Here is a 15577-nt window from a genome sequence, read left to right on the forward strand (position 1 = left end):
TTAGAATGGGTTAATTATAGAAGAAGATTGGCAAGTGCAAAGCGTCTAGGATAGTAATGAAGCGCAATAAAAGAATTATGCAATGAAAACAAAATGCAGCGACTCTTAAAACGTACCTGAACAACCCAATCAATGATAGAAAAAGAAGAAAATGAAGTTGTTTTGGGGTTTAAACTGGATTCTGTTTCGCAAATGTCAAGTTAGAATGGATTGAGAGATGAGGAAACTCGATATAAGAGATGCGTAGGAGTGTGAAGTGGTGAAAAGCCACAATCCAGTCGAAAAGGCTTACGATGAATCCTTGGTTAATTGTCAGAAAATTATTTAAAAAAGAAAAAGAAAAAAGGAAAAGAGATGGAAAATACGTGAAAAATAAGAGAGCAGCTCCATGCAAAGAGAAATGTTGATATATTGGATTGGAATTCTTTAGCGAAGGTATTTTAAAGTTGCTATAAGCGAATTTGGTTTGCACAGAATTCGATATAGGAAGAAGAAAAAGAAGAAAGAAGAATATAAAGAGTTTGTTTGTTCCTTTTTGCTTTCTGCATGATAGTAGCTTGGAATGGACAGTGACCGCCAACTTGATATGCATTCTGTTTTGCTTTCGGTTCTTGGGTAGCGCATGGGTTGTGGGGAAGAGACGAGAAAGACTGTCAACAATGGAAACAGAATGTTTTTCGTAATTTATCCTCGAGTAGTAGGCAGAGATCCTGGAAAACCATCACAGAGCAAGGTTCGCAACTAGTGATATTTATCTTTGGATTCTCGCTTGCAAAGGCTCTTGCCCTGCTTTTGTTTGCTACGACTCTTACCAACTTTTAACTTTCTCATCGCTATCGAGCTTCTCTCTTGTACCTGTTGGCAAGTGGAGAATGCTATACTGGCGATTCTTGAATACCCTCAGTTTCAACCACACCCCATCAGACCTGAACGAAAATTGAATAAAGCTTGACCAACACCTAAACAAGCTTGAAGAACGACTTGGAAAGATTTGGCAACTCCTATTTAACTCGAGTCCGAACTCAATATTTCACGAAGAGACAAACCCTTCAAAGGCAAAGGCAAAGCCAAAGCCAAAGCCAAAGCCAAAACTAAACTAAACTAAACTAAACTAAACTGGCTCACCTCAAACGACTTCCAAGTCAGTTGTGCCGACTTTTTTATTGTTTACTTAACAATTGCGTTTCGTCGTGGTATCAACTATTAGTGAAGTGCGGTCCATTTCAGTATGACGTGCCTCTTGATCGTCTTAGATAAAGTAATCGTTTAATATCCATGATATTGTTAGTTGTCCTTATTCAACCAAACAACAACGAGAATGGCATAGATATCGATCTTTAATTCTTCTTTAAAAACCCTTTCTCTCAAATTCACTCCCTCCTGCTTCTTCTGCTCCTTCTCTTTGCCTCTCTCTTCTCTCTTCTCGTCCATTATACCACGTTCAAGTTGCATCGCCGAACGTTTATTATTAAGCGAACTCTAATTTCTGTACAATCTATCCCCCTCTCGGATGTTTCGTTTGTTTAATTCCGAGCATGGAAGTTTCTTAGTCACGTTTGTCGGCCGAACCTCAATCTAATCTCGGCCGAGGGGATTCTGGTTACCTCTCAGTGAGTATTTTGCTACTTTGGGTTTTGTCATCAATTGCACCATGAGGATACAAAAGAAGGACGCCAGCCACCCCATTCTTACCCTTCCTATTCAACAGCCCCAGGCACGTCGTGACACACTAGTCCACGGTATCACGAAATAGAGAATCCTATAGCGAAACGCCGAACACTTGATAATTGTGTTTACAGAAGGAATCCTTGGGTATCGTTAATCTAAGATTCTGAATCCTTTCGTTTGTTTACTCTCTTGGGTCTAGTTTCTTTGATTATTTGATTATTTGTTTACTTGTTCCTTTTTTTATTTGCCTTTCTCTATTCTCTATTCTTCTCTCGTTTAGTATCTATCTTCCCATTCCATTGTTTTCACAGTTTTCTTCACACTCTACGCTAATTACGACATCTTTCGTTAATTTTTTTGCATTAATTCTTGATCCTATATCCTATCGTGTTATCAACAACATTTCTAATGTCTTCCAACGATCCTACGTCCGCCGTGCACCGGGTTCAATCTGCTACGGAGCATCCCGAAATTTATCCAACCCTAAGCCATTCGTCGCAAAATTATACTGGCGCTCCTTTAGATCTTTTTCCGGCTCAGGCAGGAACCGAATCACCGCATGAGGCTGACAAGACTCAAGGTCAAGGCCAAGGTCAAGGCAATGGTATAAACAATGAACAACCGAGAAGTGCTTCCCATTCCTCCGCTCGCTTTCCCCAAGACGGACCCGATTTAGAAAAACAACAATCCGCAGAAAAGGTATATCCCACAGTAGACAATCCTGATGATTTTGTTTTCAAAATCGACCAATCCAGTCCAGATTTCGCTGTCAACTGGTCCACTTCTCGTAAACTAAAAATTACCGCTATTTATTCTTGGGCTGCTCTTTGTTCCACGTTTGCCTCCTCTGTCTTTTCCGGTCCTACAGAAGTTATCCCTACAATCTTTCATATCACCATGACGACTTCTCTTTTGGCTATTAGTTTATTTATTTGTGGTTACTGTGTCGGTCCTATTTGCTGGGGTCCTCTATCCGAGTTGTACGGCAGAAAGCCTCCTTTGGCTGTTGGTATGCTTGGTTTTGGTATTTTCAATATCGCTGTGGCTGTCGCAAAAGACATCCAAACAATCATGATTTGTCGATTTTTCGGTGGTTTCTTTGCTAGTGCTCCTTTAACCATCGTCGCCGCTGCTTTTTCAGATATGTATAGCAATCGCTATCGTGGTACTGCTATTACAATTTTTGCTGCCATCGTGTTTGATGGTCCTTTGGTGTCCCCCATCATTAGTGGTTTCCTTACCAAGTCCTATTTAGGTTGGAGATGGACCGAGTACATTACTTCGTTTATGGGTTTCTTTGCCGTTGTTATTATCATATTATTTTGTGATGAGTCTTACGCAAAAAAAATTGTACAAGCTCAGGCTCAAGATTATCGTATTGCAAACAACAATCATTTCGTGCATGCAAAAAGTGAAGAAGAGGTGTTGACTCCCAAAGATGTCCTTTTCAACTATTTGTTGATTCCAATTAAAATGTTGTTTACAGAACCCATCGTCTTTTTGGTCACTCTTTACTGTTCTTTCGTATATGGTATTTTGTACTTGCTTTTGGAAGCTTATCCTATTATCTTTGCCGAAAAACGCCATTTCTCAATGGGTGTTGCTCAACTTCCCTATATCGGTTTGTTGGTAGGCGTCTTTATTGGAAGTGCAATTAACATTGCATTCGAACCTTGGTACTTCCGAAAGGTTATTGAGCTTGGCGGAAAACCTTTCCCTGAGGGTCGTCTGCCACCTTTGATTATTGGTGCTTTCACCTTCCCTGCCGGTATTTTCTGGATGGCTTGGTCAGGCAACTATCCCCACGTTCATTGGATTGTTCCCTCTTTGTCTGGTTTGGTTACCGGTTGCGGTATTTTGTTGATTTTCTTGAATTGCATGAACTATGTGATTGACGCTTATTTATTCCGTGCTGCCTCTGCGGTTGCTGCAAATACCATTATGCGTAGTGCAGTTGCTGCAGGATTTCCTTTGTTTGCCATCCAAATGTTCCACAACTTAGGAGTTGGATGGGCCGGTTCTCTTTTGGGATTCATTGCCGTTGCCTTGATTCCAGTGCCTATTGCTTTTTGGTTCTACGGTAGAAAAATTCGTTCTTGGAGTAAAATGGCTGTTGTACTCTAAGCATGAAGATATTATTTATAGAATCGTTGTGAAAATTGACTCCACTTTCATTTGCTTGAGTCCTATATTATTATTTTGGATAATCATTACGAAAACCGTCGTTGGTTTTACATTACCTGCCAACCGAGTTTGGACAGAAAAGAGAAGATTGAAGAAAAGAAGGAATTACTCAAAAATTAATTATTCGCACGTTTACATGGTTTCATGAAATACGAAGTATGGTGATGAGGTTCCTATGATTTTTTTCTCACTATTAATAATAACTTAATGTATGATAGTTTAATCAACCTAAATCGTGTGTTTTACAACCCCAAAAAAAAAAAAATTATTTGTGTGTCAATTGTATTTGTAACAAGAAAACATCACTGTATGGTAGCCCTATTTTTGGTATTCTTTTTTCTTTCTCTTCCTACAGAATGCTTTTATTTTCAAGCAAACCATGGCCATGTACGTTTAAAACGATAGGTAAAAAAGTAGATATCTGCTCCAGCAGTGACTCGAACACTGGGCCTCTTGCTTACTAGGCAAGCGCTCTACCACTGAGCTACAAGAGCTGATCTGTTTGCAAGAGACAATTTGACTTATTCATACAGCAATCTGCATATTTTGCATATTTTGAAAGATACAAAGTAAATACATGGAAATGAGATCCGAAAAGAAATTAGAAAAGATGAGAAGACTTCTTTTTCATGGGAAATCACCCTTCCACCCAATATTTATATTCGGCCGAACCAATTTGTATTCGAAGGTAACAAAGCGATAAAAGTGAGTATGAAGGGATGTACGGCCGAACCAAGGTAACAAGGTGCCGAATGTTTTTATCGCACTCTGACGTTTCCCCATACAAAACGCGTACATATTTTCTGTTACCTGTTACTCGTGACCTGAAATGAAAATTTCGGACGTCGAAGGGAAAATTTTTGGCCTCTCAAGTCGTCTACAAGGGAAGTACATAATTTTAAAGAGGATAGAAAGAGAATACAATGATGAGAAAGAATTCGTAGTAAATAAACAAGGGAAAAAGTCGCAAATGAAAAGATCAAAGAAAGGAAGAAGAACAAGTAATTTAAAGTTGAAATGAAGGACGTTATCGGATCGTTCAACATAGATATTCGAGCTTTATCTATCCTACGGCCGTGGTTCCGTAATCTGATGTACATATTAACTGGCGGATTTTCTGACTTGCCAACAACAAAACATTCCTGTGCGGCCCGTTCGAATTTAGGTAAGCAATCCACACTAAAGGAAGCATTCATGAGTAGAAAAAGAAAAAGAATTGGAAAAATTGAGGTTTGCTTGAAAAATAGCTTTTGAATGGTTGTTTTTGGACGTTTCGCTGAACGGAAGACAACAACTTTGGTGAATTCATGGAAGTGCATTAGTATACTAATAAGCAATGATTTAGGGGATTGACAAAGGATACCGTTTCAAGTTTGGATTTCCGTTTCTTCCTCCTTTCGTATGCCAGCTGCTTTTCTTTTCTGTCTTTGCCAATTGTAGAGAATTGTGTGGATAGATAAAAGCAAAAAAGACAAGATTGTTGTTTTGATACTTATTTGACATTGTTTTGTTGTTCGTTTCCAAACTAGTTTTTATTTCCTTTGTCGTATTTTTTTGCTTGTCATAGTGCAGGAATTGCTGAATAACTATTCAATTTTTTTTCTACACAAGCGAAAAAAAAAAGAAAAGAAAAACTCTCTCTCTTTTGAGTGGATTTATTTTTGATTTAAAATCTCCATCATTTTTATTTTTTGATTCCTTCACTTTTGGGTTTCCATTTTGTACTCAATAAAGGGTTTCTCTATTGTGGAATCTTTGTAAACATTATTTCAATTTCTTTACTTTTCTCCTATCATCTCTCGAAACCCACAGACTTTTTTAATACCCTATACCCTTTAAGAGAGAAAAGAACGAAAAATTATAATCATAATCAACCGAAAATAGAACGTTGTTCTTTTCAATCACCATTTTACTACCCCGTTTTTTGTCTAATATTTAGGAGTTATTTCCTGTGTGTTCTTTTTATTATCTTGTCTTTTATTTTTTTTTGGTTGTTGGTCCTTATTGAAACATGTCAAGTCAAAATACCCAATCTTCTGAAAATCCACTGAGTGTCGACCTCGAAAAACAAAGCACCCATCGTTCCCTTGAAGATGGAGAAGCTGACCTGGAAAAACAAAATACCCGACATACCTATACTAATAAGCAAGTTGGTTCAGAACTTGATTTCAAAGATTATCTTCGGCAATTCCCCGTCGTTAACAATCCTGAAGATTTTATTGTCACCCTGAACGGTCCGAACGACCCTGACTTGGCTCTAAATTGGAGCTTAAAAATAAAGCTGCAAAATGTTGCTGTCATGGGATGTGCTTGTCTCTGGGTCAGTTTTGGTTCTTCTTCCTTTTCCGGTGCCGTTCCTGCGGTAATGACGAATTACCACGTTGGTAGAACTGTTGCCATTCTTGGTATCAGTCTATACGTGATGGGTTTTGCTTCAGGACCTCTTGTATGGGCTCCAATGAGTGAAGCTTTTGGTCGTCGTAGGCCTATGATCATTGCTGTCTTTATTTTTAGCATTTTTCAAATTGCTGTTGCTACGGCTAAGGATATACAAACCGTTATGATTTGTCGTTTCTTTTGCGGTTTCTTTGGTAGTTCTCCCGTTACCACAGTTGCGGGCTCATTTTCCGATATGTTTAGTGCCCGGACAAGGGGTTTGGTTATTGCAACATATGCTGCAATTATCTTTAATGGTCCTTTGGTGAGTCCTATTGTCGGTGGTTTTATCGGCAAATCGTATTTAGGATGGCGATGGATTTCGTATATTACAGCAATTATGGGATTTTTTTCGTTAATATGCATGCTTATTTTCCATCGTGAGACGTATACGAAAACAATTACTGAGGATCGAGCAAAGTTGGTTCGAAATTTAACTGGCAATCACTGTTTGCACTCCAAATCCGAAGAAGAGCCCTTGGTTCTTTCGTACTTTGTTCACAAGTACTTGACCCTTCCCCTTCGTTTGCTATTGCTCGAACCCATTTTGTTACTTGTGTCCACATACACTGCTTTCGTGTATGGTATTTTGTATGGTCTTTTGGAAGCGTACCCAGTAATTTTTGGTGAAGCCAGAGGATGGAGTGAAGGTGTCATGTCTTTACCTTATCTTGCCATCTTAATTGGCGTATGCATAGGTTCCATCAGTGTTGCCTTCTTCCAACCATATTACTTTCGACAAATGGAAAAGAATGAAGGCAGGCCGGCCCCCGAAGCGCGACTTCCTGCCATGATGCTGGGATGTATCGTGTTTCCAATTGGCATTTTTTGGTTAGCATGGACTGGTAATTATCCAAATATTCATTGGATTGTCCCAACTATATCCGGCAGTTTTGTGGGTTTTGGTATCATTACAATCTTCCAACAAAGTATAAACTACATTGTCGATTGTTATATGGATATTTCTGCATCTGCTATTGCAGCGAATACGCTGTTTCGAAGTTCGTTTGGTGCTGCCTTCCCTTTGTTTACTACTCAAATGTTTAATAATTTAGGAATAGGATGGGCTGGTTCCCTAATAGGTTTTGTTGCTGTCGCTCTTATCCCATTCCCTTTTTTCCTTTTCATTTACGGCTCCAGGATTCGTTCCAAGAGTAAGCTGTGTTTGAAAGATTTACCCTTAAAAGAGTTACCCTAAAAAGTTTTGTGCTATTTTTTTTTTATGTTCTTTGTCATGGTTGGGGTTGTGGTCAGAAGCATCATCGTTTCAACTGAACGATTTTATGGCAAAGCATGTTATAAACGTGCTATAAAAGTTACAAATTTTTTCACATAATGATAAAAGAGAAAAATTCGTTTTCTGTAAAGTTATTTATTATTGCCTCCCCCTAATAAATGTTTTTTTTGTTTCGTACTCTCGTGAATTTATAGCTAACATATGCAACTTGAAAGTTAAAGACAAAATGAAGAGTATATTTTCAACATGGAGTGAAAGGAAAAGCTTTATTGAAACCGACAAATGCAACAATCGCAATCAACACACCTTGATAAATGGCACACGAAGCATCAATGGAAAATTCTTCTGAGCCAAATCCTTTCTAAAGTACTGTGCCTTTATGAATATTGAAAAGAAAGATGCTTTTATTTATGTTTTTACGGACTGCAGGTCTACTGATAGAGGTAACACATATTTTATTAAAGGTAAAGACGATGAACGGAAGGAGTAACAAGTTTTTAAACAAGAGACGTCGAGAGAGAAAATGATTCATTCAGTAGCAGAAAGGAAGAGAATCATTGATATCTCTGGATTCAATACAACTTTTACATAGAACCAAGTCTACTGTATTCATTCTCAACATTGGCCTGTTCAAAGTTTCAGGACGCTTTGGATAAGAAGCCAATATAAGGGAACTTGAATAAACTCACAGAAGCCAAAAGCTCCCAGGGTTCTGTAGAATATTTTGCCGTCCTTTAATCTTTTTTTTATTTTTCATTCTAATGACACGCGTGTTTGTTTACAATGACGTGTTTCTATACCTAACTAGCATACTGTAGTGTGTTATGTTCGTAAGAATTCGGTAGCTTTACGCAGTTAAAGAGAGCAAATAAGAAACTCACTGAGGGTCCGTAATTAATAGTAGCAAGTCAGCAGAATCGTAGTAGGAACTTGCTAACTAAAGCAATCTTTCAGGAACTGGATTGAAACAGAAACGTGCGGTCTTGCATAATAAATAGTTTTTAAAAAAAAAACTTGAAAAGAACAGAGGCAAAAGCCTGTTAGAAAACATGGAAGCAAGCGCAGACTGGGTGAATGCCCCTATAGAGCAAACATTGACTAAAATTGGACCACCGGATGACTTTGACGCTTCAAAGAATGTGAAACCAATCGAGAATAAAGGAGAAGAAGCAGGGCATGAGCAACCAGTACTTGCAAAGGTCAAATCACACGAAGAAAACGAAGATGATTATCGGTATGGTGGCTACCATCCAGTATTTATTGGGGAAGAATTCAATAAGAAGCGATATGTAGTAGAGCGGAAATTGGGATGGGGTCATTTTTCTACTGTTTGGCTTGCTTACGACCGGATAGCAAAACGGCGGGTTGCTTTGAAGGTTGTACGATCAGCAGAGCATTATCGAGAAACATCCATTGATGAAATCCGCATTTTGCAAAAGATTTGCGAAGGTGATGACAAACATCTTGGCAAAAAGCATGTGATTGCCTTATTAGACTATTTCCTACACCGAGGACCGAATGGTGCTCATGTGTGTATGGTGTTTGAAGTCCTAGGAGAAAATCTGCTAAGTCTTATTCAATCATATGGACATCGCGGTGTCCCAATGGAGATAGTCCAACAAATCTCCTATCAATTGCTTATTGCATTGGATTATTTACACCGTATGTGTGGAATTATACATACCGATTTAAAACCTGAAAATGTTTTGATTTGCATTGATGATTCAGTACTGAATGACATTGATCGCCAAGCATCGCTTGGTTCAGATTCAAACCCACAGACCGCTACATCGAAACCTCCCACGGATGCAGGCGCCGTTGGTTCATTTGGAACACCTCAAAAGAGGTCGAGCAAATCATCCGTGGGCAAGGTGCTTACTAGTGATCCTTTTACCTCCACACTCACTCATTCTCCAGGCCTAGAGGGAGCCGTTTCAGATATTAGTCTGCGTGACAGCTATTTCAAGAAACCACAGCAGGAAAAGAAACCTTTGATTGAAGTCAAAATAGCAGACCTCGGCAATGCCTGTTGGACACGGAAGCACTTTACAAACGACATTCAAACACGACAGTATCGTTCTCCAGAGGTTATCCTTGGATGCCAGTGGGGAGCTTCTGCTGATTGCTGGAGCTTTGCTTGTATCATATTCGAACTTCTGACTGGTGATTATCTATTCGATCCCAGAAGTGGAAATTCTTATTCCAAAGAAGATGACCACGTAGCTCAAATCATTGAGTTACTCATGACCTTTCCCAAACAAATGGCTTTATCTGGAAAGCACTCCGCCGACCTGTTCAATCGACGTGGTGAACTCCGCAATATACACAAACTAAAGTTTTGGCCATTAAAAGATGTATTAGAGCAAAAGTATCATATTAAAGCGTCGCTCTCCCAAGATATTTCAGACTTTCTATTACCCCTTCTTTCATTTGATCCAGCAAAGCGTGTCAATGCAGGATATATGAGTAACTCGCCTTGGTTGCACAACGTTGCCAGCCCCGATTTTAAAATTGACTGCTGCGGGCAATTTGGTGAGTTTATTCCTGGCTGGGCTAATGAAATCCGAAAATAAAAATTACTTTGAACAAGCAGCATTCATACATATAAACATCTACATTCGTTAATTTTGATGTACCTAAGGTACCATCTTCGCAAAAAGTTTAGCCGTGGCATTGACATGTTTTTCCGTCACTAGGTTTATATTTTGAAGAATTATTCTGCTTCTTTCTAATCTTTTGGTCTCTTATGCTTTGATGAAACGATAAGGCACGCTGACAAGAAAAAAATGATGTTAATTTTTGTTATTTCTTTGTTAATTTATTTCTTCTCATTTCTCTATCATTCAAATGGACGAATACACTTTGTTTTATGAGCACTTATACTAACGACTCGTGAATAGGATTTACTAGATAACGATAATATATACTAGTCCAATGTATACAAATTTCAAACAAGTTTAAATAAATAGAATTGTAAGGCTTACGGGAGCGATACAACTATGAACAAGAACCAAAAGACTATTTATACAATTCCCAGCACTTAGCGAGTCTCTGTGTTTTCAAGTTTGTCCATCTTGGGCTACGCGAATCTTGTATTCTCGCTCAAAGTACTTCCTATCACAGTCGAGCAAGAATCGAGTACATCCCTGTTTGGAAGACGAAAGTTGGGCGTTCGATTGGGTATATAGGTCCGCTATAGATGGAACATTTACTTCTATTTTTGTAGCTTTGGGTGGTCTCGATGAATTCCTCTGGGCTCTTTGGAAGTCTACGCATAATCCTAATAGTAAGTCCGTTGGATACATTTGGCCAAGTATTGTATAAGGTTGAAAGTGCATATAGAGGTCAAGTAGGTCAGCAATGGCCCCCTCAGTAAGCAATGTAGGAGCACAAAAATTTCTAGGGATGATGGGCTGGGAAAGTTTTTGAAGCTTACACGTGATGGAAAGAGCAGCAATCGCAATGACAGAAACAGGGTATTTGAGTGGTGCAAACGTTCGATACGCATCTGTACATATATTCCAAGCGACAGTAATTGTGTTGGGTGTGACTATACGGATTGTTAGTTAATAACAAATTATGAGTTCATACAATTCAATGATTTAGCAAATTTGATCACATAAGTATGAGGATCGCGAACACGAAAATCAAAACACAGTAGCTCCAGGATCATTCTTTCTAAACCCAATACCTTCCGTTTAACTTCATCAATGATCTACCAACCTGTTAGTTACAAAACATCAACTAAAATTGAATTACCTGGGCATGAGTATCAGCATCTAAACCAGGGTGTTTGTGCTGAAAGTGAATGAGTAATATTTCACGAAGCTTTTTCGCTGTATCTTCTACTTTACAAGCGACAAATAAGCAAGCGGTAGCACATTCAATGAGCGGAAGTTCTGCCAGGGAATAAAATAACTGAATTCGACTGATCAAAAGCATAGCAAGACCACTGGTGCGTACTGGACTGTAAAAAAATGTTAGCAAGCAATTCAATAATGTCCGTACATACAACTTTAGACTCCTGCTCATTTCTGAGATCCAGTTGAAAGCTTGCATTTTGAACCCATTTTCTTTTGGATCGCGAGACTGCATTATTCGAGTAATTTCATTTTCAGAATAAAAAGGTCGAGACAGCCGTATGGATAAAACGTGTTTTTCCTCTGTCATTCTTTTGGAAATCGGAAAAGGGAAGAAAGCAGGTGGTTTTACAACACGTTATGTCTTCAAAGCAAAAACTCGACTGCCGTTTGAGAGTAGAAAGGAAAAAAAATTGCTAGCTTATGCTCTTTGGCATCCAACGTCCTTCAAACCCGGAATTCGCGTTTTGCTGTCCTTGATGAAGACTGTGGTTGGGAAGGCACGCTTGGTTGTTTTCAAAATCATGAATTGAGAACAGCAGCTTTCCAATTTTACAAGCTGGAGATTTTATTTATACAATGTAATTTCGAATTGATTGTTTTCTTCGGTTTGCTGTTTGTCATTGTTTGTAGCCCAAGTGGTTTTCAAAGCACTTTTTTGCTGGGTTTGTAATGCAAGTTAAAAGAAAGAAAGACTATTCTTAATCCATAAATAGGTAAAGAAAATGAACTTGAGCCACTACATGCTTGTTCCTGTATTGATGTGAATAACACTTTACCGTTGGTAAATTTTTCCAGCAGGAAAGACAAAGGTCTCATTGTAGGATGGAGCTTTTCTTTTGATTCTCCGAGGATTTATAAAGAAGTCGTTTGAATGGAGTATTGCTTTTAACGATAGAATTGTTTTGCACCAATTCTAAAGACTCTGCGACATGTAAACAAACCAGAAACTTATCGGGTAAAGCTGCAGTGTATTTTTCTGTAATGAGTTGAGAGAAAGGACAATTGCATCGCAAAAAGCCCTAGCGTCTATATAGTTCTTTCTCCAAACGAAAAAAGAATTGTGTCTAAAACGGTTTCATGTATGTAGAACGATAGACACCAATACGAATACTTTTCATCAAATGAATAGGACGAGAAATAAAGGAATTCTTAATTCTATAAGAAAACGCTTCATTTGCTATTCATGTATTTATTGTTTATGATTTTCTTTTTCTCAGATACGCATTGTTTACATCGCTTAGATGTGGCTTTATTATAAGCTTATTACTCACTTAATATGTACCAGCATCCACCTAGCATTCTTTAGATTCTTGCGAAATGTGGAAAAACAAAAGATTTTATTTACTTATTTTCGTATTTGTTTCTTGTTTTTTTCTTTCGGCTCAATCGTCCCCGATTTTAACAGTTGAGAAGCTGAATGTGGATGACAAACAGCAAGATGGAAATCAAACTCCTGTAGTCATTTGGCATGGATTGGGTGATTCCTATAATAGCATTTCACTCAACAGAATTGTGAAACGTGTGGAAGAAATCACAGGTGCTTCTGTTTTTGTGGTCCACATAGGTGATTCAGGATTTAGTGATTTGAAGGCTGGATATATTGGGAATGTGCAAGAGCAAATTGACGGTGTTTGCACTCAATTGTCTACTATGAAGGAGTTAAAAGATGGATTTCATGGCATCGGTGTGAGTCAAGGCGGACTCTTCCTTCGTGGTTTGCATGAAACCTGCGATTTCGTGAAAATCCGCACCTTAGTCACTGTCGGTTCACCACAGAATGGAGTTTTTAATTTCCCAGGATGCTCTGTGAAAAACTTCATATGCCAAGCAGCCAGCAAGTCCGTTTTGGCTTTGGGTGCTTGGAATGCTTGGGTTCAGACCCACATTGTGCAAGCTCAATATTTCCGCACGGAAAAGAACTATGAGAAGTATTTAGAGAACAGCCAATTTCTGGCAAGGATTAACAATGAAATTGATCACGAGGACATGAGCTTGTACAAGGAAAAAATGGAACAACTAGAGAAGTTTGTACTAATTACCTTTGCTACAGACAGCATCATTAGCCCTGTGGAGTCTTGTGGTTTTGGGTGGAAAGATGAGGAATCAGGAGCCCCTATTCCTATGAAAGAGCATTTCGGCTATGTGAACAATATTTTGGGATTGAAAACGCTAGACCAACAAGACAAAATTACTAGCCTTTACTACCCAGGTTTCCATTTACAGTTGACAGAGAAACAGGTGGATGAATTAATCCGGACGTATTTGAAAGATGATACATCAACGATCATACAGCAAGAAATAGAGACTGTAAATCCCAAAGAAAATCCTTCTTTGCTTTTTCCGCTATATTCAGAGATGCTTGAACGGATCCAACGGGTTTCCAAAAAATTTCAGGAATCGAGAATGAATAAAAAGCTTCAGAAACGAGATTTTGTAGGAAGCGAGAATGCTAGTGTCAAATACTTACAAGACGTATCAACGGAAACAGACTCTGCTCCCAAATCGTTTGCAACAGAATTGTTTATGACTGTGTTTTCTCACTTCTTCTACCACGTTGATGATTTTTGGAAAAGCATCATGGAGCTGTTTTCACTGATTCCCCAGATTATAGGTATAATGTACCTCACAGTGATGGTGACCAATCGCGAATTGGATACGTTCATGCAGTTTGGAGGTCAAGTTACAAATGAGGTCCTCAACTATGTTATCAAAATTGTAGTAAAACATCCTCGACCTTCCGATATTGTGTATGGCGTAGGATACGGCATGCCGAGCAGCCATTCTCAGTTTATGGGATATTTCACTGCTTACATGATTTCGTGGGTGTACAAGTATCGAAAGGAAGAATGGAGCCATATTAGTTCTTTGGCAAAGATGGGTCTCTATTGTGGATTATCTCTATGCGTATGCTCTAGTCGTTACCTGCTGAGTTATCATTCGCTTTCACAGGTGATTGTAGGATTCACGGCAGGTTTTGTATTTGGCTATTTGTGGTGCTGGTTTACGGGCCAATTGCGTCTTTTGGGAATTACCAAATGGATCTTAGAGTTTCCCGCCATAGAATGGGTGTACATTAAGGATACTCTCATTCATAATAAAGAGAACCACAAGCGGGAATGGTTAGCGAGTCGGCAACAGAAGAGCCAAAAAAGACTGTAACTGTGATTATGAATTTGTTACGGGGATTGAATATTTAGGTATTTATTTTCGAAACTTGCAATGGATGAATATAGAAACGCATCGTGTATCGTAAACCCGTTCGCACTATGTAGCAGCAACGAAAACTTTTCTTAAAAACGAAACCATCCAAATAAATATGGATTAACAAATTCATTTCCATTGCTTTCTTCAAAAGCGCACCAAACCAAACACCGGTTGCGTTTTAGTGACAGTAAAAAATATTCCGTCTGGGGGAATCGAACCCCCGCCGCATCGGTGAGAGCGATGAATCCTAGCCACTGGACCAAGACGGATTTCTTGTATACTATAGTAGAGAAGTAAGATATATTAAAATATTTTTTAAGTCGTTCTAGCAAAATTTCTTGAGGATGGTTTGGCATGTCAAAATAAGAATCAAATCCAATGGCTCATGGTTCATGGTTCTAACAATTCACTTTTCTTCCTGCTTTGAGTATTTTCATTTCGTCCGGCGCATTGAGTATCCTTACATTTAGCGTGCCGGCAGAAAGCTGTGTTGACATGACAATTGCTACTTGAAAAAAAAAGTTTGACGAACTTACATGTTACTTAGCATAAAACCACATGGTCCGTTCCATTGGGCGTCGGCAATAGGACTGCTCGGCTTTTGTTATTTTTAAACTGCGAAACATCATAAGGGAAAGAGCAACTGTCGGAATGCCAAATTATAGTGTAGTGGAAAGTAGCTCAGTAAAATGTAAACAAAGAAAGAGTCGATCCTTGATTTTTTTAGCTTTCTAGGTTTGTTTTCTACGAAAATGAATTTTGAATCATTTTAATTTTCTTATATAATTTATTAAAACAATGTCTTTCTATGTGTTCGTACATGGATTCTGGAATAACTGAGTTTTTGTAGTGGTTGTAGTGGCCAAAGAGTAATGTCTCCTTTTTGGAAGGAGTTGTAATATTTCGGGAATCGAGCTTCGACGGCCTCTTGATTTCTACAAAATTGCTTATTTTATTTTAATTTAGAAAATAATTCTTTTTGATG

The 15577-nt window shown here is 38.5% G+C and overlaps 5 protein-coding genes and 2 non-coding genes across 7 annotated transcripts; 4 read left to right on the plus strand and 3 right to left on the minus strand.

Annotated features, from left to right (window-relative positions):
- Nucleotides 1-2076: 2076 nt before the first annotated feature.
- On the plus strand, nt 2077-3792 carry SOMG_02238 (spermidine family transmembrane transporter; the record flags this gene model as incomplete). The annotated part of the gene is made up of 1 exon (XM_056181030.1): nt 2077-3792. One exon carries the CDS (start codon nt 2077-2079, stop codon nt 3790-3792), a length of 1716 nt encoding a protein of 571 aa, XP_056035412.1.
- Nucleotides 3793-4274: 482 nt separating this feature from the next.
- On the minus strand, nt 4275-4346 carry SOMG_20102. Its single transcript has one exon. It is a non-coding gene; the product is annotated as a tRNA-Thr (tRNA).
- A 1517-nt stretch (nt 4347-5863) lies between these two features.
- Nucleotides 5864-7486, plus strand: SOMG_02239 (spermidine family transmembrane transporter; the record flags this gene model as incomplete). Its single annotated transcript, XM_056181031.1, has 1 exon — nt 5864-7486. One exon carries the CDS (start codon nt 5864-5866, stop codon nt 7484-7486), a length of 1623 nt encoding a protein of 540 aa, XP_056035413.1.
- A 1088-nt stretch (nt 7487-8574) lies between these two features.
- On the plus strand, nt 8575-10098 carry dsk1 (SR protein-specific kinase Dsk1; the record flags this gene model as incomplete). The annotated part of the gene is made up of 1 exon (XM_056181032.1): nt 8575-10098. One exon carries the CDS (start codon nt 8575-8577, stop codon nt 10096-10098), a length of 1524 nt encoding a protein of 507 aa, XP_056035944.1.
- A 486-nt stretch (nt 10099-10584) lies between these two features.
- On the minus strand, nt 10585-11695 carry lsc1 (Lsk1 associated cyclin; the record flags this gene model as incomplete). The annotated part of the gene is made up of 4 exons (XM_056181033.1): nt 10585-11075; nt 11117-11240; nt 11285-11492; nt 11538-11695. The coding sequence occupies 4 exons, from the start codon at nt 11693-11695 to the stop codon at nt 10585-10587; spliced, it is 981 nt and encodes a 326-aa protein (XP_056035943.1).
- Nucleotides 11696-12705: 1010 nt separating this feature from the next.
- Nucleotides 12706-14547, plus strand: pdf1 (palmitoyl protein thioesterase/ dolichol pyrophosphate phosphatase fusion protein Pdf1; the record flags this gene model as incomplete). Its single annotated transcript, XM_056181034.1, has 1 exon — nt 12706-14547. The coding sequence occupies one exon, from the start codon at nt 12706-12708 to the stop codon at nt 14545-14547; it is 1842 nt and encodes a 613-aa protein (XP_056035946.1).
- Nucleotides 14548-14789: 242 nt separating this feature from the next.
- On the minus strand, nt 14790-14861 carry SOMG_20103. The gene has a single exon. It is a non-coding gene; the product is annotated as a tRNA-Glu (tRNA).
- Nucleotides 14862-15577: the final 716 nt, after the last annotated feature.

Source organism: Schizosaccharomyces osmophilus, chromosome 1 (genome assembly GCF_027921745.1).
Source record: "Schizosaccharomyces osmophilus chromosome 1, complete sequence".
In the NCBI taxonomy this organism is placed as follows: Eukaryota; Fungi; Ascomycota; class Schizosaccharomycetes; order Schizosaccharomycetales; family Schizosaccharomycetaceae; genus Schizosaccharomyces; species Schizosaccharomyces osmophilus.